The following is a 25,607-nucleotide window of genomic DNA, read 5'->3' as shown; positions in this document are numbered from 1 at the left end:
TTATCTCCCGATTAGGGAGTCTTACTGGTGTATTACCATGCTTATTGTAAGTCGCTCTGGATTAAAAGCATCTGCTAAATGCCTAAATTGTAAACTGTAATTGTGTGTGTGTGTGTGTGTGTGTGTGTGTGTGTGTGTGTGTGTGTGTGTGTGTGTGTGTGCGCGCGTGCGTGTGCGTGTGCGTGTGTGTGTGCGCTCCTCCTAGGTGTGACCATGGGGAAGTCCCTGTCTCGTCTCACCAAACAGTCGTCTCATGACGAGTGCCAGGACAGCCTGACGTCTCCTCTGGAGGGGGAGGAGGGGAAGGGAGGGGGGGGGAGGGGGGGACGTGTCCCAGTTCCCCTATGTGGAGTTCACAGGACGGGACAGCGTCACCTGTCCCACCTGTCAGGGTACCGGGAGGATACCTAGAGGTACACTAACCCTAAACCTAACCCTGAACCTAAACCTAACCCTAACCCTGCCCCACCTGCCAGGGTACCGGCAGGATACCTAGAGGTACACAGATGATCATGAAAACCTTTAGACAGGAACTTAAAGGACAACTCCGCCCTAAATCACTTCTAGGCTCATTTTCCTACACACAAGTCTGTCCCACACAAGCCATCACACTCTGCTAAACAGATGTTATGCTTTTATGTGTTTTGCCAAGTCCCGGAAAAGAAGCCCTGTGATTGGCCAGTGCAGTCACTTTGATTGACGGTTGTTCAGAATGCTCACCCCAAAACATTATTTATGAGATTGTGGTGGTTTGTGTGGGACAACCAAGACATGGATGTGTTTGTAATGACAACTAGTAACACATTCATGAAAAAATAAATCACTTTTGAGCTCAACAGTGTAGTGTAAAAGCGATAGGCTTATAGGCTCCACTCTATGCTATGAGAGCTGCTGGGGAAACTGGACCACAGGGGCATTTCTGCCTAATAGACCCCATGGACAGTCATTTAGGATCAATATAAGTAGGAAAATGAGCCTAGAAGTGATTTAGGGCGGAGTTGTCCTTTAACTGATTCATGCTGCAATTATTCTATTGTATTGTATCTGTGGTTCTCAACCTGTGGTACGAGTGTAGGCTTGTGCAGTGCTGCGTTGCTGCTCGCTAACAAGCCTGGATCTTTGGCTGACTGGTTAACGTACACGCCCTGTTATAGTAGCGGCCCGGGTTCGATATCCCATATATGTCATTCGATATGTCATTACAAACACATCCATGCCTTGGTTGTCCCACACGAGCCACCACAGTCTCATAAATCATGTTATTGGGGTGAGCATTCTGCACAACTGCCAATCAAAGTGACTGCACTGGCCAATCACAGGGTGTCTTTTCCGGGACTTGGCAAAACACATAACAGCCATAGCAGAGTGTGGTGTCTCTTGACATATATTATATAGAGCAGTGAAGTCATGATGTCACTCGCTCATCCCCCGGTTCCACAGAAGTAATTCTCTATGGAGAATAACATTGAGTCACCTTAAAGAGGTGGTGCCATAGTTTTGTACTTTTCCTGTTTTTCATGTGTCTAGGAGGTTGAAAGTACTTCATTAGACCCCCTTATGTGTTTTTTTTTAGAAATGATTATTCTCTTAGTATTTGTTTGTTTTCTCTTGGAGGCTGCCACCTTGTGGTGAAAAGTGTCAGTTAAAAAACACAGATAAGATGACATCACACAATCAACTCCTCCCCTATTTACCATTCACCCAACACTGTGGGGTGTGGCTATATCAGCTGGGTCACCACCCACCATGCCATCCATGCATACTTAATGAACTGGGGGTGTGTCCACATAAAAACCCAATTCTAACTCTTTCTGTATACTTTTTTGGAAAAAATCTTCCTCCTAGTATAATCATAATACCTGATAATCATGTTTTAGAGGGGGGGAAATCATGGCACCACCTCTTAAAATCGTCTCATATAAGCATTGTGGTCCAAAAATAAACAAACGGTTTTGCGATATTGTCAGGGAGGAGGCTCTGTATGGTTTATGATAGTCAGTCACTCATATTTGATACAGTCTGTTTCTGGTGAAAATGTAACTAATTGGGCGACAGTAACATTAGCGTTTTCTCACCATCATTTGATTCTTCATATCCATATGAGTCAAACCGCTGAGATAATTTGTTTATAATTGGAACACAGTTCTTATATGACCCGATATGAAAAAGGTCTATGGGAATTCAGAATGGGGGAAGAAAACCGTGAACCAGGTAGGATGGGTAAATTACATCACACTTCACTGCTCCATTTGACGGATGATCTTTTGTTTGTGTTTTCTCAGGTCAGGAGAATCAACTGGTGGCTCTGATCCCTTACAGTGACCAGAGGCTGCGGCCCAGACGCACGTACGTGACATTTCTGTTGTTTTCGGGGAGAAGGGGGATGGCGTGTCTTGCTATTTCCGCTCACCATGGGTGCTTATATTCCCACCGAAGGTGTGATGAAATACATGAGAAATACAGGAGCTGAGCGAGACCAGTTCATGAACAAACACCGTAATTGCCGGACTATAAGCCGCTGCTTTTTTCCCATGTTTTGAACCCTGCGGCTTATACAACGGTGCGGCTTATATAGAGATTTCTACCACATATTGCGGTCACGTGTTCAAATACTGGATTCTGATTGGCTAAATTCCGGAGGTTATGGCAGAACAACCGCCGCAGTTGTGTGAGGACTTGCTTCCAGGAAGAACTTTGCAAGTTACAACTGTGTTTTCTTTCGTGTATATGGTAGATGTGGTAGAAAAGCTATTTACCACTCGGGGTCGGACATTATGCTCTCATAATGTCCTGTGTGAGGGTGTTATCGGACTCGGCTGCGCCTCGTCCGATAACACCCTCACACAGGACATTATGAGAGCATAATGTCCTCTCACTCGGGGTAAATTGCTTACTTTTACAGCAAATGGACAGTTAGTTAGTTTTACAATGGTCTTTAACAAGGATTTATATATAGATTTGTACAGCTAATGGCCTCCAGAGGAGCTCTAGCGGGAAGCAGGAAGGACACCTGCGGCTTATAGTCAGGTGCGGCTTATATATGTAAACATTCGTTTTTTGTTCTAAATTTAGCTGGTGCGGCTTATATTCAGGTGCGGCTTATAGTCCAGCAATTACGGTATTTATGAACAACTGAGACCTCTGGCATATAATCTGTTCAGGAATATAAAAGAAGACATAACAGATTTTCTTTCTCTTTCCCCCCCCCCCTTCTAATCACTTGTTTTTCAACATGCACGGCGCATAGTTTAATTGGGGCATCTAAACAGCGTCAGGTATCGTTTCTGTCACGGAAATATCGTGAGATTTGGTTCCCAGACAGGAAACGGTGGACAGTCTCGCGAAAACTTGGCACGTTCAGAAACACATTTTGTGCTCTTTAGATACCTCTATAAAAGTACACAGTGCACACATCTAAAATCAACACAGCAGAAATAAAATGTGACATGCCTTCTTTTATTTTCCTGAGACAAGTGTTTCATAAAGGTCTGAATGGTTCAGAAATAGTGTTTGTTCATTAGCTGCTCCACTGGCTTCCACTGACTCCACTGCATTCTGCTGAACTCCGCCACCTTCAGGCCGATTTTTTAAAACACATTTTTGGACACTACTCCTACAGATTTGGCCCTAAAATCACGCAAATCGGTACACAGTATGTCTACACTCATGTCATCAACATGGATCTGTCCCATATAGCGCCACCAACAGGCCGATTTTTTCAAACACATTTTTGGACACTGCTCCTACAAATTTTTGGACCTAAAATCACGTTGCGACCTGACGGTCGCTTATCTCCCGATTAGGGAGTCTTACTGGTGTTTACTTTAGTCCCAGGACCAGAGCATCATGCTGTGCAGTGCCATAGACACAATCGGCATAAAACCGGTATTTATGTCAGTGACCTGCCGGTCACCGATTCGGCCGGTTTGATATCATACCTGCCGATTTTTGATATTGGCGATTCCGATTTCCATCCCTACAGGAAGTTGTATGTGACAGCCTCGGTCATGCTGTGTCTGCTGCTGTCCAGTTCTTTAACAGGAAGTTGTGTCTTTAACAGGAAGCTGTACGTGACCTTTAACAGAAAGCTGTGTGTTCATTAACAGGAAGCTGTGTCTTTAACAGGAAGCTGTATGTTTATTAACAGGAAGCTGTGTCTTTAACAGGAATCTGTGTCATTAACAGGAAGCTGTGTGTTCATTAACAGGAAGTTGTGTCTTTAACAGGAAGCTGTATGTTCATTAACAGGAAGCTGTACGTTCATTAACAGGAAGTTGTATGTTCATTAACAGGAAGTTGTATGTTCATTAACAGGAAGTTGTATGTTCATTAACAGGAAGCTGTACGTTCATTAACAGGAAGCTGTACGTTCATTAACAGGAAGTTGTATGTTCATTAACAGGAAGTTGTATGTTCATTAACAGGAAGCTGTACGTTCATTAACAGGAAGCTGTACGTTCATTAACAGGAAGCTGTACGTTCATTAACAGGAAGTTGTATGTTCATTAACAGGAAGTTGTGTCTTTAACAGGAAGCTGTATGCTCATTAACAGGAAGCTGTACGTTCATTAACAGGAAGTTGTATGTTCATTAACAGGAAGTTGTATGTTCATAAACAGGAAGTTGTATGTTCATTAACAGGAAGCTGTATGTTCATTAACAGGAAGCTGTACGTTCATTAACAGGAAGTTGTATGTTCATTAACAGGAAGCTGTACGTTCATTAACAGGAAGTTGTATGTTCATTAACAGGAAGCTGTACGTTCATTAACAGGAAGTTGTATGTTCATTAACAGGAAGTTGTATGTTCATTAACAGGAAGTTGTATGTTCATTAACAGGAAGCTGTACGTTCATTAACAGGAAGCTGTACGTTCATTAACAGGAAGTTGTATGTTCATTAACAGGAAGTTGTATGTTCATTAACAGGAAGCTGTACGTTCATTAACAGGAAGTTGTATGTTCATTAACAGGAAGTTGTATGTTCATTAACAGGAAGTTGTATGTTCATTAACAGGAAGTTGTGTCTTCAACAGGAAGTTGTATGTTCATTAACAGGAAGCTGTGTGTTCATTAACAGGACGTTGTGTCTTTAACAGGAAGCTGTACGTGACCTTTAACAGGAAGTTGTATGTTTATTAACAGGAAGTTGTGTCTTTAACAGGAAGTTGTGTCTTTAACAGGAAGCTGTGTCTTTAACAGGAAGTTGTATGTTTATTAACAGGAAGTTGTGTCTTTAACAGGAAGCTGTGTGTTCATTAACAGGAAGTTGTGTCTTTAACAGGAAGTTGTATGTTTATTAACAGGAAGTTGTGTCTTTAACAGGAAGCTGTGTGTTCATTAACAGGAAGCTGTGTCTTTAACAGGAAGTTGTATGTTCATTAACAGGAAGTTGTGTCTTTAACAGGAAGCTGTGTGTTCATTAACAGGAAGCTGTGTCTTTAACAGGAAGTTGTATGTTCATTAACAGGAAGTTGTGTCTTTAACAGGAAGCTGTGTGTTCATTAACAGGAAGCTGTGTCTTTAACAGGAAGCTGTATGTTTATTAACAGGAAGTTGTGTCTTTAACAGGAAGCTGTGTGTTCATTAACAGGAAGCTGTGTTCATTAACAGGAAGCTGTGTGTTCATTAACAGGAAGTTGTGTCTTTAACAGGAAGTTGTACGTGACAGCCTCGGTCATGCTGTGTCTGCTGCTGTCCAGTCTGGCCGTGTTCTTCCTGTTTCCTCGAACCATCGACGTCTCCTACGTCGGCGTCAAGTCTGTGTACGTCAGCTACGACCAGGAGAAACGCATCGTCTATCTAAACATCACGGTGAGTCAGTTACGATCAGGAGAAACGCATCGTCTATCTAAACATCACGGTGAGTCAGTTACGACCAGGAGAAACGCATCGTCTATCTAAACATCACGGTGAGTCAGTTACGACCAGGAGAAACGCATCGTCTATTTAAACATCACGGTGAGTCAGTTACGACCAGGAGAAACGCATCGTCTATCTAAACATCACGGTGAGTCAGTTACGACCAGGAGAAACGCATCGTCTATTTAAACATCACGGTGAGTCAGCTACGACCAGGAGAAACGCATTGTCTATTTAAACATCACGGTGAGTCAGCTACGACCAGGAGAAACGCATTGTCTATTTAAACATCACGGTGAGTCAGCTACGACCAGGAGAAACGCATTGTCTATTTAAACATCACGGTGAGTCAGTTACGACCAGGAGAAACGCATCGTCTATTTAAACATCACGGTGAGTCAGTTACGACCAGGAGAAACACATCGTCTATTTAAACATCACGGTGAGTCAGCTACGACCAGGAGAAACACATGGTCTATTTAAACATCACGGTGAGTCAGTTACGACCAGGAGAAACGCATTGTCTATTTAAACATCACGGTGAGTCAGCTACGACCAGGAGAAACACATCGTCTATTTAAACATCACGGTGAGTCAGCTACGACCAGGAGAAACGCATTGTCTATTTAAACATCACGGTGAGTCAGTTACGACCAGGAGAAACGCATCGTCTATTTAAACATCACGGTGAGTCAGCTACGACCAGGAGAAACACATGGTCTATTTAAACATCACGGTGAGTCAGTTACGACCAGGAGAAACGCATCGTCTATCTAAACATCACGGTGAGTCAGTTACGACCAGGAGAAACGCATCGTCTATCTAAACATCACGGTGAGTCAGGGGGTCCCCACATTTTGTTTTGTGCGTGCGTGCGTGCGTGTTGTCTGGTCACTCTGAGACTGTGAGAAACCCGACACCGCTCTTCTCTCTCTCACCACGCTGGTTCAGTGCGGTGAAAAGCCTGGCAAAACAAACTCGCTAAGTCCTGCCCCCAAAGTTTCCCCCACTTCACTTGAAAGTTACTTTAAGAAACGTAATCATTGACAACAGCGTGTAGAAAGATTGTTGTCCGTGTCCATCGGTAATGTTATGTAGAAGAATCCTCTCTGCTTCTTTCTGTCGCGACTCAGTGTCAGTGTGCACTGCACGTCTTTGTGGAATGTGGACTGGAAATCTCTCAAACAGCTCAGCATGCTGTAGCTCCGCCCCAGCCGATCTCTAAACCCATAATGCGTTGCTGAGGCAATCTGGTGAGGCTTGTAGATCAGTGTAATTGTTCCATGCCACATTAAGCTACAACATTATAAACGCGAGGTAATACGTTGTGACCTAATATTTCTCTCCTCTTATCAAAAAGCCCCAAAATGAACCTAAATTAAAGCCATCTGATATAGTTGGGTTCACTTTTTTGTTTAGACTGTTATTATAGCATCTGTATATGTGTGGATTTTGGTGTTAATTGTTGTGTAACCATAAATGTTTTAATATAATTATATATTATATTAAATATTCGACTATTTTCGAAAATTAACAATAATAAATGAATGAAATTCGAATTGGATTATAGAGGAGAACTGACAGGCCTAGTGAGCATGTAGATCTGCTATTTTCACAATGGAACCGTGTTATACAAAATGTAATTCCTCAACTCTTAGTGCTCGTCAGGGTGGGGGGGGGTCCCAGTTAAAATATGATTATTTTGGGGGTCGCGGCCTGAAAAGGTTGAGAACCACTGATCTACCTCAACATCACGATGAACTGGAAAACAACCGATCTACAAGCTCCATGACCCGTCTATTTTAAGATACAACCTAGATTCATATAGGTTGCAGTGTTGTAGTCGAGTCCCCTTAAAGCCAGTCCCAAGTCAAGACCGAGACCAACGGGAAGCAGACGGGAAACATGGAGAGATAGTAGAGGGAAGTAGCAAGTAGCAAATGGTCTGAGCGGCCAGGATCTGATCTGGTGTTGTGTTGGGGGGGGGGGGGGGGGTGAGGGGGGGTCAGACCTTGTGGTCAGTGGGTGTTTCCCTTTTCTTTGCATGTGTAAGTTAAATTTGTTGCTCTGCTGCACTTTGAGAGCAAAATGAAGAAAATAAGATCTATGGGATTCTCGGAACATAATTTAACATCTTGAAAAATGTACAGTTCCTGCTATTATTTGCACAAGATTGACACATTTTCCAGACTATGGTTTTCTTACTAAACCATTTACACACATCATCATCTAGTAATGCATCAATGAAAAGCAGCAGACAGCTCTCTTATAACGTTAATGTGAATGGAATCCTCATTATATGGGTTTAATACAATTATTTCATTGCATTGTCGTGACTCTTGACTGGAGTGGACTCGGTGGGGGAAGAGTCCTTTAGTCCGAGACCGAGACGAATTCACGGGGGGAACTGAGACGAGACCAAGATCAATGAAAATTCGGACTCGAGTTGAGTTATTGACTCGACTACTACAGCACTAATAGGTTGTTATCTTAAGTTGGTTTGGCATTTCCCTCCATGTGCTGACCTTCCCATGTCTGTGCCCCCCCCCCCCCCCCCCCCCCCATACAGAACACTCTAAACATCACCAACAACAACTACTACTCGGTGGAAGTGGCCAACATCACGGCTCAGGTTCAGTTCGCCAAGACGGTGATCGGCAAGTCTCGCATCAGCAACTTCACCGCCATCAGCCCTCTGGACATGAAGCAGGTACAGTACAACAGTGTTTCTCAACCACTGTGCCTGGGGACCATAGCTCAGGGGTAGAGAAACCGTTATTAGAGCACGAAGGGTTCCCGAAGGGTTCCCAGTTCGAATCCGGGCTCCTCCTGAGTTAATGTGGAAGGGTCCTTGGGCAAGACTCTGAACCCCTAGTTGCTCCCGGTGAGTAGGTTTGTGCCTTGCATGGTTTCCTCCGCCAGTGATGTTACTAGGTTTTCAATGTAATGGGTCCCGGGACCCACAGGTGGTCATTCAAATGGGTCCCAGAAAAGTTTTATGAGTCCTCAATATAAAGTTTACACACGCAAAATGGCGTCGGACGTCGGTGGAATCAAAACATTGACGTTTCTATCGCCTGTTTAAGACTTTCTACGTGGATTTTATTTGTGTTAACGTAGGGTAAAGTAGGATGCTTTCACCCATGAACAATGGTGGTGTCTGTGGAATTTCTTTTTTTTTTCTTTTACCGCAACGCGGTAAATTATTTTAACATGGACTCCAATGGAGGCGCATCCCCGGGACCCCAGGACCATGACATGAATGAGTCCCTGGGTGACTTGAATGAGTTTTTGATGCGGGATGCGCATGTAATGACATCACTGCTCCGCCACCGGTGTATGAATGTGTGCGTGAATGGGTGAATGTAATGCACAATCTCTGTAAAGCGACTTTGGATAAAAGCGCTATATAAATACGCCATTTACCATTTACCTTTGGTGTGCCCCTGAGAAGGGTCAAGTGTGCCCCTTGAAACTGCTTGAAAGCCAGTATTGTATTTATCATTTTAAAAATGATTTAAACTAGTGAAAACAGCAAATCTACAAGCACACAACGCCTCGCGCCGTTGTGTGCTTGTAGATCTGCTGTTTTCACTACTGTTGTGCGACAGCCTTGTGTGATGAAGCAGGGCTTTGCTTTGCGAAGAAACGTACACATTTGTACATTAGTTTGTTTTTGTGTTTGTGTGGAATGTGCTAATTGCACAGAATTATTAAAAAGAGAGAAAATGTAGCAAATTACTTGGATTACAAATTGTCTCACTGACAGAATATAAATGGAATTGCAAGCCATAAAATAATGCACATTGCACTTGTCTTGCGTTATGCCTTATGTGGAAATAAAGCAAATAAAAGAGACGTTATCAAGTAATGTCATTTTATCAACTTAACTGGCCCGTGGCCCACACGATTAGAAGTTTGAGTATCCCTGAACTATAGGATCTTGAATTACATTTTAACCTTGTGGTCAAGAAACAAAAACATAACACACCAAAATGACCAGTCTGTGTCCGTGTTAAATTGACTGACTGTATTTGTTGTTGTTTGTTCTCAGGTTGATTATACGGTTCCTACTGTCATAGCAGATGAGATGAGCTACATGTAGTGAGTATTCACCAGCCTGCAACACTACACCTGTTACCATACCCTTACCATGTAGTGAGTATTCACCTGCCCACTGCACAGTGTGAAACACCTGTTACCATACCCTTACCATGTAGTGAGTATTCACCAGCCTGCAACACTACACCTGTTCATACTAGCATTAGAATCACAGTGTGCAACACTAAATACCAACGTAATTCATAACATCGTCGTCATGATGTGTCATTTATATTCCTCAATGGGGTCCACCCTATGTTCAAAAAGAGAATAGACAACGCACATCGACTGGTGGGTGCTGGGCTAAAAAAATACTATGAAAAATGGATGGAGCCCGCACACCAGATAAGGTACAAAAAGACTTTCTTTATTTGGACAACGTTTCGATCTATTCAGATCTTCATCAGGTCATGAACCCCACCCTATGTTCCCCAGGTTCTATGTTCCCCACCCACCCTCCCCACAAAAAGGTTCTATGTTCCCAGGGTTCTATGTTCCCCACCCACCCTCCCCACAAAAAGGTTCTATGTTCCCCAGGTTCTATGTTCCCCACCCACCCTCCCCACAAAAAAAGGTTCTATGTTCCCCTCTCAACAAAAACAGGATCTACTGTATGTTCCCCACCCCTAAGTGCCCACTCATCCAAATGCCCACATGTCCCTATTGCCCAGATGTCCAGGTGCCCACTCGTCCAGATGCCTAGTCATAACAAAAGTATGGTGTCCAGATGTCCCTAGTGCCCCCTGTCCCACTAGTATTCGTAATCCCTCCCCATTATTGGGTGTTTTGAGTTGTTATTAATAATTATAAAGGAATGTTTCCTGCATTTTTGGATGAGTGGGGAACATAGAACCTATTGTAAGTTGAGCGGGGAACATAGAACCTTTTTTGTGGGGGTAAGTGGGGAACATAGAACCTGAGGAACATAGGACCTTTTTTGTGGGGGTAAGTGAGGAACATAGAACCTGGGGAACATAGGTACGGCCCGTCATCAATTACTTTGTATTTTTTAATGTTTCAGTTGGTGTTTAATTGTTTTATTACTCCGACTTTACTATTTACATTACCATTTTATAATAATGCAACTTTAGTAGCAGTTGTAAAAATTATGAATGTAACATGTTATTTTTTTCTAGATCAGTGGTTCTCAAACCTCGTAATTTCAAGGACCCAGCGATAACCTCCATCTACAAGCTCGCAACGTGGCACAAAGCGACGCGTTGTGCGCTTGTAGATCTGTCTTAATCTCTCTTTTGGGTCTCAACCTGAAAAGTTTGGGAACCACTGCACTACACCTAGATCACTACACCGTATGGGATCAGTACTCTGTATTGACCAGTATGCACTACACCTAGATCACTACACCGTATGGGATCAGTACTCTGTATTGACCAGTATGCACTACACCTAGATCACTACACCGTATGGGATCAGTACTCTGCATTGACCAGTATGCACTACACCTAGATCACTACACCGTATGGGATCAGTACTCTGTATTGACCAGTATGCACTACACCTAGATCACTACACCGTATGGGATCAGTACTCTGCATTGACCAGTATGCACTACACCTAGATCACTACACCGTATGGGATCAGTACTCTGTATTGACCAGTATGCACTACACCTAGATCACTACCCCGTATGGGATCAGTACTCTGCATTGACCAGTATGCACTACACCTAGATCACTACACCGTATGGGATCAGTACTCTGCATTGACCAGTATGCACTACACCTAGATCACTACACCGTATGGGATCAGTACTCTGCATTGACCAGTATGCACTACACCTAGATCACTACACCGTATGGGATCAGTACTCTGCATTGACCAGTATGCACTACACCTAGATCACTACACCGTATGGGATCAGTACTCTGCATTGACCAGTATGCACTACACCTAGATCACTACACCGTATGGGATCAGTACTCTGCATTGACCAGTATGCACTACACCTAGATCACTACACCGTATGGGATCAGTACTCTGCATTGACCAGTATGCACTACACCTAGATCACTACACCGTATGGGATCAGTACTCTGCATTGACCAGTATGCACTACACCTAGATCACTACACCGTATGGGATCAGTACTCTGCATTGACCAGTATGCACTACACCTAGATCACTACACCGTATGGGATCAGTACTCTGCATTGACCAGTATGCACTACACCTAGATCACTACACCGTATGGGATCAGTACTCTGCATTGACCAGTATGCACTACACCTAGATCACTACACCGTATGGGATCAGTACTCTGTATTGACCAGTATGCACTACACCTAGATCACTACACCGTATGGGATCAGTACTCTGTATTGACCAGTATGCACTACACCTAGATCACTACACCGTATGGGATCAGTACTCTGTATTGACCAGTATGCACTAGACCTAGATCACTGCACCGTATGGGATCAGTACTCTGTATTGACCAGTATGCACTAGACCTAGATCACTACACCGTATGGGATCAGTACTCTGCATTGACCAGTATGCACTACACCTAGATCACTACACCGTATGGGATCAGTACTCTGTATTGACCAGTATGCACTAGACCTAGATCACTGCACCGTATGGGATCAGTACTCTGTATTGACCAGTATGCACTAGACCTAGATCACTACACCGTATGGGATCAGTACTCTGTATTGACCTAGCCTGATTTCAGACTCTACGCTGCAGCTTGAGTCTGAAGTTGCCCCCATTCTATTTGATTGAAAAGGGGAGGGGATTTAAAATTTGAAATTCCCAATCACAAGAGATCTGGTGGGAGGGGTTGTGTTTGACTTTTGCACACAAAACATTCCCTCCTCCCCCTCCTCTCTGTGACATGCACCAAACAGGTCATTGTCTTTGATGTTTCATTGATTAGAGAGAAAGAGTGAAAAAACTGTATCAAGTATGTATATTATAAATACCTTTTACCAATAATAGAGGGTTTAAGTGGTACCAGATATGCAGCTCGGCAAATAAAAGATGAATTGATCCCAGTGCATGACGGAGGACGATATCACGATAAATTAAATCTCCACGATACGATTATCGTGAGTGTTTTTTATCACGATAAACGATAATATCGCTTATGGTCCCATCCCTAATGCAGATGTGTTGTGTTGTTTTCCAGTGACTACTGCACCCTGCAGACCATCAAGGTCCACAACATCGTGGTGATGATGCAGTAAGTGGGCTTTGATCACTCTTATTATACATGTACAGTAAGGCTGTAACCGAACGATCGGACCTTCGTTCGTTACTTGGCAATCGGAGTTCTAAATGAATGGGTTCATGTTTTTTTTTTTTTACAGAGGAAAAAGGTAAAAGTCTCAGCGTGAATGGAAGTTTGGTCGTATGGCTAATAATATCACAGGACGCAGCGGACGGAGAGTGCCGTGGAATGCTAAAGCCACGTCCCATACACTAGATAAACTTTAGCCCCATATAGAACCTCACCCTCTGCTGGCGTGCGATCTGTTACAGAGCTCATTAATACTGCGTTCCGACTTCCAACCGTCCCTTTACCATACAGCCTGCATGCTTATAATGTGACTTTAATCATTCCATGAAGAATATAAAGACACCTTACACGATCCAACTATACCTGGCTTGTTGTAGGGCTGCACGATTTTGGGAAAAAACCTAATTGCGATTTTTCTGACTAATATTGCGATTGCGATTTTATTCGCGATATTTACGGGGGCTAAAGCAAAAAAAAAATCCTAAGACGGAAATTTATTTTGACTTGACTAGCAAGTATTATGCTGCATTTTGACGATTTCGGTCATGTTATTAACATCACGGCCATGGCTACACCCCCCCACCCCCATTTTTTGTTTTCTCTTTTTTGGCAAATCTGCCTCGATCTCATAAATGGCCCCTAGAGACTCCTCAGGACGGAAATCCATCCCCAGGACGGAGAACCTTAACCCCTGTATTTATATATGTATTTCAAGGTAGGATAAGTGATAGTTTTTTTTTTTTGTTAAAAGGATATAATACATTATTTTAACCATAGGAAAATCATTTCACTACCTTAGGCCAAGCTTCCGTTGAATATTTATTGTGTAATACATTTAAAAATAAATTGATTATTATTAACTAGGCTAATTGGCAATCATGTAAATGGTTTGATTCAGTTCAGTTATATTTCCAAAAGATTACCTTTTATTTTGCTTTAGCAATATAAAACGTTTTTATATTCAGCAAAATGTCAGTAATGGTTTTGTCTGCCTCTCATTATTGTCAAGGAAGAAAGTACTGTATGTCGCTGCCTTGCTTAAGTTTTATCAAGGCAAAAAAATGCACCCTAAGACACGCCATACGTTTCATGTGTGGAGGAGGAGGAGCAGCCACCGTTGCACTGAAATCACTTTCACTTTCAGCTTACGACAAACGGGAGCATTTAATCTATGCACAAGGATTTAAGGATGTTATATTTATAATGATTACCAGAACATTCACTACCTGTAGCCATGGAGTACTCCGTTGGAAGGGATCATATACGTTTACGTGCTGTTAGACAGACAGTGTGTCATGCCTTGGCTTGGCTCCTCTCCTCTGAGGAGATTGGAGCAACCTGTAATGCTAATCCTCGGTGCGGCCGGCGATGCGCAAAGAAAGACACCACAGTTTGATTTGATCATTCCTTAGTCAATTATGAACGGATTTCTAAAATTAAAACGTCTGCATAATGCTTGGGAAGTCAACTTCGCAGGAAATCGCCAAAACCGCGGCCTTTGCGATTCGCTAATCGCGACATTTCACATCGCGATTTCGGTTTGAAAACGATTAACCGTGCAGCCCTAGCTTGTTGCAAACAAAATTAAATATCCATTTAACTACACATAGTAGGTAGTCCTATGCGATGCTTTACAATGAGTGCTTGAGCCTCATTAACTGTTTATTTTTGCGTTGGGAAGAGCTGTGCGTAGCCTCGTCCAACTAGGCATCTCCCATTAAAGCTCGATTAGTTTGTCATGCGAGTGTGTTGCTGAAAATAGCTGATCTGCAAGCTCACATTGCGTCTCCTTACGACGCGCTGTGAGCTTGCAGAGCAGCTGACAATGACACGTGGAAATTCAGACGATAGGCTATGCAATGTCGCTCACTTTAGGATCTATTATTGCAGCTTTTGGTTGAATGCACGTTCAATGGTTTTAATTTAAAAACAAGAAAAAGAAAAACGATTGAAGGTTTGTCCGAAAATCCCCGGCGAAGTTCAAATCCTAAAAACAGCGCTTGATCACATCCATTCAAAATGTAGCATGGATTGGCCCACACACATTCAGTGAAGGCAGTTCAGAACTTCAGGGAAAACACTCCAAATATTGGTGTGCGCTGCGTGCACACGAACCGTTTCAAAAGTCACATATTGGAACATGGTCTGAAAATAGTTTTCAGTCTTGGGATTTTTTGGGGCTTTAACCCCTGAATGCAACCACACTTGCGCTGCGACTTGGCAGAGTTGCATCTTCTGGTGCTCATGTTGTCCTGTTCTCTTTCTCTCCCATAGTGACTGTTAAGCCGGCATCATAGTCGCCTCGGCGGTGGAAGGCTTTACACCGCGGTGTAGTCTTTTCGAGTCTTTTTGAGTCATGAAACTACAACATTACTGAGTCCCAACACATCTCTCTGTTTTTACTATCAGACAGACAGGCTCTACACCCCGTTCACTGATTGGTCAATCTAGACCAGTCAGTCACGGTGAATAGGACTCCACCGTGGCGTACTATGATGGCCTGCACTTATTTTCTGACTTGAGGTGGAAAGCTTTCCACCTCAAATTTGCGGTGGATAGCTCTCCACCGTACACTCTGATACAGGCTTTAGTTAACACAGCTTATTACCCGGCTTGGTTGACTGCTTGATTCTGATTGGTCGAGCGCTGAAATCAGCGGTGAATTATAGGCGTATAAATAATGACCGCTCCGCTCTATAATTCACCGCTGCTCATCAACGGCTCAGAGCAGCTGCTGTATTCAGGCTGCACTGTGTGGATTTAGTGCCGTATCCAACATGTCAGCCATGTAAACAAACACACAGCGACATTTACAACTAAATGTTGCTCTCAAGAATGTTTTTAAAAACATTGATCAGCACTTCCTTGTTTTCCAAGGCGACCCTCGAGCGCAACACTTGTGGAACAATTTCAGCCGTCTGTAAACAAGGAAATACTTCATTTTGTTTTTTAGTTTTGAGTCAAATTATTAATTGTATTTATTAGCCGGGTAATAAGTGTTATAAGGTCTTGCTGCTTGGTCATTATGGCGTATGTGGACACTTCAGGCTCGGCTAGTGCGTCAGGGAATTATCAGCCCGTCGTGTCCATATACGCCATAATGACCACGCAGCAAGATGTTATCGCATACATACTTCATGTTCTCTGTCTCTCCCAGTGACTGTTAGTTACCACAGCATACTTCATGTTCTCTGTCTCTCCCAGGGTGACGGTGACCACGGCGTACTTCGGCCATGCGGAGCAGGTGTCTCAGGAGATGTATCAGTACGTGGACTGTGGAGGGAACACCACCGCTCTGCGAGGGCTGAGCAAACCATCCAGCATCCTGCAGCCTGTGGAGTGACCGCCCTGCACCGCACGCACGCACGCACGCACACACACACACACACATACACGCGCACACACACACACACACACACACACACACACACACACACAGCCTCTCCATCCCCCCCCTATTCACCTCAGAGGAAGGCCCTGTGTTGTGTTTTACTCCAGTTAGATTCCCTCTCTTCCACGTCATAAATACAGTGTTTTATGACATCATAAATACAGTGTTTTATGACATCATAAATACAGTGTTTAATGACATCATAAATACAGTGTTTAATGACATCATAAATACAGTGTTTTATGACATAAATACAGTGTTTTATGACATCATAAATACAGTGTTTAATGACATCATAAATACAGTGTTTAATGACATCATAAATACAGTGTTTAATGACATCATAAATACAGTGTTTTATGACATCATAAATACAGTGTTGCACAACACCAGTGTCGCGCGCCAAAAATAGCTGATCTCCAAGCCCTGTGGCGACGTTTGGCGGCCGAGTATAAATCATGCTTCAAAGGAAAAAGGTTTGGGGGGAAGAGTTGGGTCTTTATTTTGAAGAATAAGCTTTATTTATGTGTTTGAAGATTCAATCCTTGCGTATTCAAGTCACTACAGAACCATTTGTGTTGCACTTTAACGGCTTTAATTTTGAAATGCGCGTTTCATTGACGAAATCCACCGTATCTTTCAGAAATGAAAAATGTTAAATATTTCTTTATTTTTTGGGTCAAATAAAAAATAATAATAATTGTTATAACGACAAGAGGTGTGCAGATATCGATTCTGTACCTGCATAAATAATAATATTATAATTTAAATGTTCATCTTTTGGGTGCACTTTAAGCTCAATGTGTACGCTCCCATCGCAAGATAACACCATCTACGACGCCACGATGATGGCTTGAAGATCGGTTCTTGCCGTCGGCAAAAGTGTGGTGCAACGGAAGCATACTGTAAATGAGGCGTTACTTTAATATATGCTGTACGTACGACGATTGTGTTCGCTCTGCGCCAAGTTGGCGCTGGATCTCCGTTAAGTGTTTTGTTCACGGCTACTGAACTTATAAAGAACCAAGACGTTTATTTCTTCCCGGTGATGAAATGGTTTCCGTTTGAAAGAAGCTCCTGAACCTTTCAGACCCAGAGTTAAAGCTACTTTTCAGACCCAGAGTTAAAGCTACTTTGTTTAGATATATTTAAGATGTTATTTAGTGGATTCATGTTTTTGTTTTTCAACACTGTTAGCCCTTTCTTCTCCTCTTAGCGCCGATTCATACTCCACTTTTAGAGACAAATTTATTTCGGTTCGGGGAGTCAAAAAATCTCGATACCATGAAATATTTTGAAATTAGATTTTTTTTTTCCAGTACTGGAAAAGTTTTGGAATTGATTCAAGGGTCCAGGAAGGTCCTTCAAAAATAAATAAATAAATAAATGTCGATGCATTGTTTTGGGCTATTGATTTTCTAAAACATGTATAACATCGCACAAGATATATTATGTAACAAACAGTTGTGATTGCAGCCTAAATGTATGTGACAACAACAGATCTACATTCTGTCTCATTCTGTCAGCATTCTATGATTTTTCTTTTGCTACTGTACACTGCCTGTCTTTGGGCGTTGCACATAGGAGTAAGAGACTGCACTGAATGGCTGTCATATAGGCCTGGAAACTGGGCTAAATATTCCAGGAAAGGTTTTGAAAATTCATTGGTTAATTGGTCTGAATATGAGGTCATATTGAGCCCAACAGAAATAAATCTGTCTCTAAAAGTGGAGTATGAATCAGTCCTTAGCTGGGTGTTCTGTTCACCATGCACATACAGTAACTAACTACTTATTTGAATGTCTTTATTGTTTTCCTTCATAATTAATTTAAGTACATTCCACCTAACATTTATTTAATTTATGTTCCTTGTGTAACCATTAAAGATTGTATAGTTTTCCTACTTGTGTAATCATGACACACACATTGGCATATCAGACCGTTTATGGACACTTCAGAGAACTTGGTGGATTATTATTAGATTGCTGTTGAGGTTTTACATAACATTTTAGAATAATTGCCAACTGCACTGACATTTTGGAATCTTTGGAGATGATATAAAACACAAAAAGCTATTTTTTCATCATTAAAAACACTTTTGAAATGTCTGTAATACCTTCATTAAATCTGTTTTAATCATATGAAAGTAGACTGCAACTGTAACATTTTTACCGTTATTTTCCTAACCTAATGAATGTGTACGATGAGTGATTAACATTTAGTTTTTATTTAAGACATTTTGCTGTGGTTTTGACTACTGGTCATTATATTTAACATTCAGAAAGGCTTATTTTTTAGAGACTTAACAAGTATTGATATATGTGTTAGACTTACTTCAGAGTGGTTCTCATTCATCTCATGTGTACCATGTCTTTGAAAGCATGAATAAAGTTTTTAAACCATGGAAGTTTCATATGTTGAGCAGATTGTGTCGTTCAGTAATAAAATAACATTAAAATGTAATGTATGTATGCAGATGCTGGACTCATTGTTTACCTGGTAGAGTTGCTACAAGTAAAACTATAAGGTCTCAGAGGCACTTGCCCGTCGGGCAAGTACAGGTTATGTTATACTTGCCCAAAGGTCATGCCCACTTGCCCCGAAAAGTGAATTGAATCTTCCATTATAAAATGATAGGTAAAAATGGAATACCTAAATATTTATCCAAATACCAATGACTGAATGTGACAACATATTTTATATTTTTAATTGTAGCAACAGTAAAAACAGCACATTATACTGTAGGTAAACAGTGCTCTACTCCACAGAGCAGAAGACGGAGCGATCTGACCACGTTCAGGTGTTTAGACAGATATCTGTGTTTATAGACGCGTCTCCTAATGAAAGCAAACTCCACCTGACCCAAAGATGTATTTACCTGCCAGGGGCAGGTGGGCAAGCCTTAATGTCAATGCCTGCATAGTTTGAGGGTCCAGGCAGGGACCCTCAGGGTTCCTTGAGGAAGGAGATTGTAAATGGAACCCTTACAGACCTGTAAAGTGTCCATTTGGTTCCGTGTAGCCTATAGGGCCTACACTCTTTTACATATCTGTAAAGTCATAGGCGATTCTAGCCTCTTCCAGCAGGGGGTGCACGACCTCTATTACCTCATTAGCGGTTTTGTAATGTTGTTTTAGCGGATTTCTGCAGTTAATTTTGTACCCAAATGTAACACAATATAAACAAAAAAAGTGTAAAACAGGTGCTTCTTTTTCTAGACACCATGAGCATATGTCTATAGGATTTATTTACTTATTTTGCAGACAGAGGCAGCACAGCCAGGACATATAAAGCCAAACATCAAGTTAATCATCATTCATCAAGCAATCAAGCAGTCATTTACATTGGTGGTGTGGCACAACCACACCACCAAAGATCCATAACCAGCAGCTACCAATATTTACAAGCAAGTGAAGCAAGCATGCGCGCTCGCTCGCGCGCGCGCGCGCGCACACACACACACACACACACACACACACACACACACACACGGAGGAGAAGAAAACAGGCTGGCTAACTCCACAGTGAACAGATAGTTAAATAAAGCCATGTCTTACCTTAAGAAAATGACAAGAAAATATCCAATGTTATATTGAGGTGCCCAGAAGAAAGTGTTATTCCTTGGAGGCACAGAACACATTGTGTAATCCAGCCTCTTTGAGCAGCGCCGAAAACTTTAGTTCACGTATGGTAAATGTAAAAGCTATCCACATGTCCTATGGATGTCTGTAGTTAACCCCAGGTAGCATATTCCACTGTGAAACAACTGTTTAATTCTGTTATTTAGATAAATCTGCAGGTGTCATCATCTGCCGTTTGTTTTTCAGCGGTGCTGTCAGAGACGTTCAGACAGTCACTCTGATTGGTTGAGAAACCAGTAGTCCTATTACCTCCCGCCCCCCATTTGCTGTGATTGGTTTAGAAGTCATGCTATGGGTGCTTCAAAGGGTCAAAAAAGGCGAATTTGAGATGTTCTTCTTCTTAATCATATTGCGTGTTTATTATGATCAAAAAAATCAAAATGGCCGCCTGGCGGCCAGGGGGTGCACGTGCACCCTAGGACACCCCTTAAAATCGCCTATGTGTAAAGTTACAGGTCAGGTCTCTAACTCTTAAGAGTGCACACATGGAACCAAAGGGTCCACATGTGTACTCTCCGATTCAGAGTTATTTCGCAGTTCATTGAACATTGAAAAACGCATGATAGCCACATATCAACAGAGCTGCAGTACACACTTTCACCAGAGGACGGCGACAAAGCCTCGATCAAAACCACCACCAGGACCATCATTGTTTGACCCGGAAGATGTTATTCCCCGTGTGGTTTGTTGACGTTGTGCATTCATTAATAAATATACACCGGTTGGGTCGCAGCGGCGGCTAGGATCACTCAGCTCTTTGAAGTCCACAGATCAGCTACAATCAGTCAGCTCTTAGGCCCTGTCCAGACGACAACGTATTTTTAATCCCCGGGGAGGTAAAGCCACGAACGCCCATGGGTGTCCACATGCAGACGCATGCAAACGGAGGACTAGACGAATAGTTTCCAAAACTCCGGCTGCAGTGCATTTTTGTTACCCGGGCGTATTTATTTTGCCTTGTGGACACCGTAAACGGAGAAGTTCTTTGCTTGCATGCTTACGTCACCTTGTGCTTCTCGCCTCCTCCTCCTTGCTATGAGAAAAACCCATGGTTGTCTCTGTAGAATATCCATATTTATGAGCGCATTCACGACATGTGATCATTAGAGAGCTCAGCTGTCTTGTTTAGGGATGGAGCCCTATTTAGCCTAATGAATGATTTTAATTATATGTGTTACTCTTGTCAAATGTCATCTTCATAAATGGTGGTCAGCCACGATCTCACAGTCTCAAAAGATACCAGTTATGTTCTGAATTTGTAGCTTTCCACCGGCTCAATAAGCCGGATCGATAAGGTGCTCATTATCAATAACGAGATACAGCCCTAGTCTTGTTAACGGAGCATATCTGACGCGACGCGCTTGCCTCTTCTCTTTGTCAAAGTTTGCATATCAAATGCCAATATCAAATGATTTCAAGCATAATGGAGACATACGCACGCATGCAGGCATTACTCCTGTCCATTCTCATCAGTTGTCTGACGCTTTGAAGGTGAGAATATGTTGATTATTCACGGCATGTGCCTCCTTTTAAATTATTTCCACGATCAGCGCAAGCAAAAAAAAAGTCCGTCTGAGAGAGCGCACCACTCTCTCTCTCAATACCAAGTGATGCTTGCTTGACCACGAAGTTCTGATTGATAGAGTTACATTCGTTTAATACTGAGAGAGAGAGAGAGAGAGAGAGAGAGAGAGAGAGAGAGAGAGAGAGAGAGAGGGAACACCACGGGGCGCGCCACCCGCTTCGGTGACGCGCAGACAGGGATTTATAGCGTTTTTATAATACCGTGTGGACACACATATTTTTCTACACGAGCCCGTGTGGAGGCGTAGAGGTTTCAAAACAAAGTCAGAAACCCCCGGGGACTTTTTAGGTATAGACAGGGCCTTAGTCTTTGAAGTCCACACAGATCATCCGACACATTGTTGCAGTTTGTTTCTTTGTGGAGTAAACAGTAAGCAGTGTAAAACAATGAGTGACATCCAGACTCTGAAGCTGTTCGTAAATGAACGGATCTCCTCCTGCGCCGAGGACATCCTGGATGTGTTCATTAAAACCTTATCTCAGTATCAGCGGCAGATCGATGAGCAGAAGACTCAGATTAAAACCTTGTCTCAGTATCAGCAGCAGGTTGATCTGCAGAAGACTCAGATGGAGCTGATAATGTTGCTGAATCCTTCTGATGTCAAGAGTAAGACCCAGCCGTCAGGTTAGTTTATAGTTCAGACAGTTGTTGATTTTTTTTAGTCTTTTAGACTAATACACACCATTTAGTTTTCTGACATTGTTGTCTCCACCCGCCGAAGGCTTGGGGGAGAGTATGTTTTCACCTCCGTGTGTCCGTCCGTCCACCGGTCCATCCAGTTTGTTACCAGCTAATCTCCGGCGCCGTTGGCCCGGACAGGTTATAGTGTACGTCGAGACCAGTTTAACTCGAGGCGGCATCAGTCGTCGTCCTAGTAACAGGCTGAGAAGACCGTGCCATCGCTGAAAAATATGGATTTACACATTCCGGAGAGCTTCCTGATGGATAGATTACACTTGGAGCAAGAAGGGAAGACCTTATATTTTGCATTTGTGCATGTTTAGAGCTGTAACAGGATTAAACGGGTTCACCACCTGCCAGTTCAGAACCTCTGAACCACATTTTTCAAAGGGGCCTGTTCTAGCGCCATCATGAGGCCGATGTTTGCAAAACACATTTCTGTACAATACTCTTTAGAGATTTTGTCCACAAATCCTACAACTTGGTAGAAAGTATCTCTAGCAGTCATGTGATCAACATGGATCTGTCCGATTTTCCATATTCCATCCTGATTGGCTACAATTGGCTTCCAAAGTTTGCAGGATTGCTCCATTTTGAACACAATGCCTCAAATCACGTGCAATCTTGGTGAAATTGGGCACGCATGTTCTCACTAGGCTGAGAAAGAAATGCCACTTCAAATTTCTCAAATCAGCCTCATGGTTGCGCTATAACAGGGCAATTTGTGTTTTTACTTTTAACTCCACCGATAAGTGCAAAACTTTGTATGTGCACTCCCTAGAGACTAAGGATAAACCTTTGCTCTGTATTTTTCACATTTGCCTTTTATAGCGCCACCAGGAGGACAACTTATGTAAAACACATTCTTTGATATTACTCCATCAGATTTTCTCCAACAATCATGCAAATCAGTACACAGTAAAGTCATGTGATCAAGTCTGATCCGTCGGATATTTCATATTCCATCCTAAATGGATAATATTGGCTTCCAAAGTTTGCAGGATTGCTCAGTTTTTGAACAAAATGACTCAAATCATCAACGCAGCTTGCGATTACCGTGAAATTTGCCACACATATTCCCACTAGGTCAAGGAACAAATGCTACCCTTTTCACATTGGCCTGTTATAGTGCCACCAGCAGGTAGACTTTAGCAAAACCCATTTTTGGAACACAATGCCTCAAATCATGCATGCAGCGTCCGACTGCCATGAAAGGTCTAAGATTGGCGAAGAACACGTCACGCTTTTTACATTGGCCTATTATACAGTAGCACCACCAGGACGCCTGGCCTGGTGGAGACCTGTGCCTGTGCTTTAGTCTAAATCTAGTCTTGGTAAATCAACATAAAGGTTCAGTTTGTTGTATCGGCCCTAGAATGGTAACCTGACTGCACCATCTGGAGGATCAGCTTACTAGAATGGCTGTGATATTAATAATTAATAAGGCTGGGTACTGTATCGATATCGACTCGAGGAGGTATCAACATGCAAGGTATAGCCTACCTACATATCGAGAAAGCTGGCTTGAAATTAGGTATTGGTGTGTATGTGTCAAATTAATTAAAGGTGATACACCATGAAATTTCACTTTTCCTATTTTAAAACCTTTTTTTGGGGTCCCACTAGCACCTTTTTGGGCTCCTCACAAAGTCCCATTTCTGACCGTTGTGTCTTTCTCTGGTTTTGAGAAGGCAAAGGTTAAAAGTATCCCACGGGTTCTTAAAACAGGCTGTCCAGATTTGCTGCCGATTGTGACGTCATCATCAAAAAAAAATTCCAAAATGATTTTGGGGGGGTGGCGCAGTTCAGGCCAAAGGTGGTACTGCAGCTGACATGCTCTGAGAGCCATTCAAAAATGAGAGAGGCTCTCTATTCAGGAGTGGTAATTTAGCCTCAAACCTTTTGAAAAACGTTTTTGGGACATAAACAATATGACATAAATACTTTTTAAATGCATGGTGTATCACCTTTAACAGACACACGTGCATGCACGTAGCACATGCACAAAAGCAGTGCATCTGTAACCAGGTGTGGTTATTTCAATAAAACCATTGTTGGATAAAGGAAATAATATAATAATGTCTTTATTCTATGTGTACTGTGCAGTATGCATGCATGGATATTAGTGATGCGCGGGTCAGGTTTTTTTCATAACCCGCACGACCCACAGCCCGCACGGAACGTAACCCGCCCGCACCGCAGAACAATATACAAATCAACAATTCCAGACAGCAGATCTACAAGCACACAACGCCTCGCACCGCGAGGCATTGTCAGGCATGCAAACGTGTAGCTTTTCGGCGAAAATCGAATTGGTCATTTGTGTGAATCGTGCAGATTCGTTAAAAAAATGTTTAGGGGGGTGGGGGGTGTCGTGTCGTCAGAGCAGCAGTGAGAAGAGGAGCGTTTATTTCTTATTCTCTGCGCCGTCCATTTTGTCAGGACAATGGTGTTGAAGGTGGAAGGGGAAGTGGGTCGTTTTGTTTTTTAACAAATCAAGCGCTCCCTGAGTCCCTTCTCTTTGTGACGTCGTCGTCAGCTGGCAGCGCTCAGTCAACAACACTGACTGCACTCAAATTAATAGCTGTATTCCAATCCGAAGGGTTTGCACTTTGAAGTGCGCATTTGAAGGGCTATGACGTCACTGGTCACAGATCTACAAGCTCACAATGCGTCGCAACACAACGCATTGTGAGCTTGTAGATTGCTATTTGGCACGGCCCAGTGACGTCATAGTCCTTCAAATGCGCACTTCAAAGTGCAAACCCTTCGGATTGGAATACAGCTAATAGCTGGATTGGAATACAGCTAATAATCCGAAGGGTTTGCACTTTGAAGTGCGCATTTGAAGGGCTATGACGTCACTGGGCCGCGCCAAATAGCAATCTACAAGCTCACAATGCGTTGCGTTGCGATGCATTGTGAGCTTGTAGATCTGTGACCAGTGACGTCATAGCCCTTCAAATGCGCACTTCAAAGTGCAAACCCTTCGGATTGGAATACAGCTAATGCACTGACTGCGAGCGACTGCGAGCCCTGACAGAGGCAGAGCTGAGCGCTCAAAGCTTGCAAAGACAGTTGCCGTA

At 42.7% G+C, this 25,607-nt stretch overlaps 1 protein-coding gene across 1 annotated transcript; it reads left to right on the top strand.

Annotated features, from left to right (window-relative positions):
* Positions 1 to 210: 210 nt before the first annotated feature.
* On the top strand, positions 211 to 18,938 carry LOC308292557 (transmembrane protein 106B-like). Its single transcript, XM_080734927.1, is given in 8 exon segments — positions 211 to 305; positions 307 to 413; positions 2,283 to 2,346; positions 5,653 to 5,812; positions 8,430 to 8,570; positions 9,915 to 9,964; positions 13,113 to 13,166; positions 16,428 to 18,938. Coding segments are annotated over 8 exon segments (807 nt in total). The 5' UTR covers positions 211 to 213; the 3' UTR covers positions 16,567 to 18,938.
* Positions 18,939 to 25,607: the final 6,669 nt, after the last annotated feature.

This window comes from Nannobrachium achirus, assembly GCF_963921795.1.
Source record: "Nannobrachium achirus genome assembly, chromosome: 10".
Classification (NCBI taxonomy): Eukaryota; Metazoa; Chordata; class Actinopteri; order Myctophiformes; family Myctophidae; genus Nannobrachium; species Nannobrachium achirus.
The sequence above is the reverse complement of the archived record's forward strand: the minus strand, read 5'-3'. Positions and strand labels throughout refer to the sequence as shown.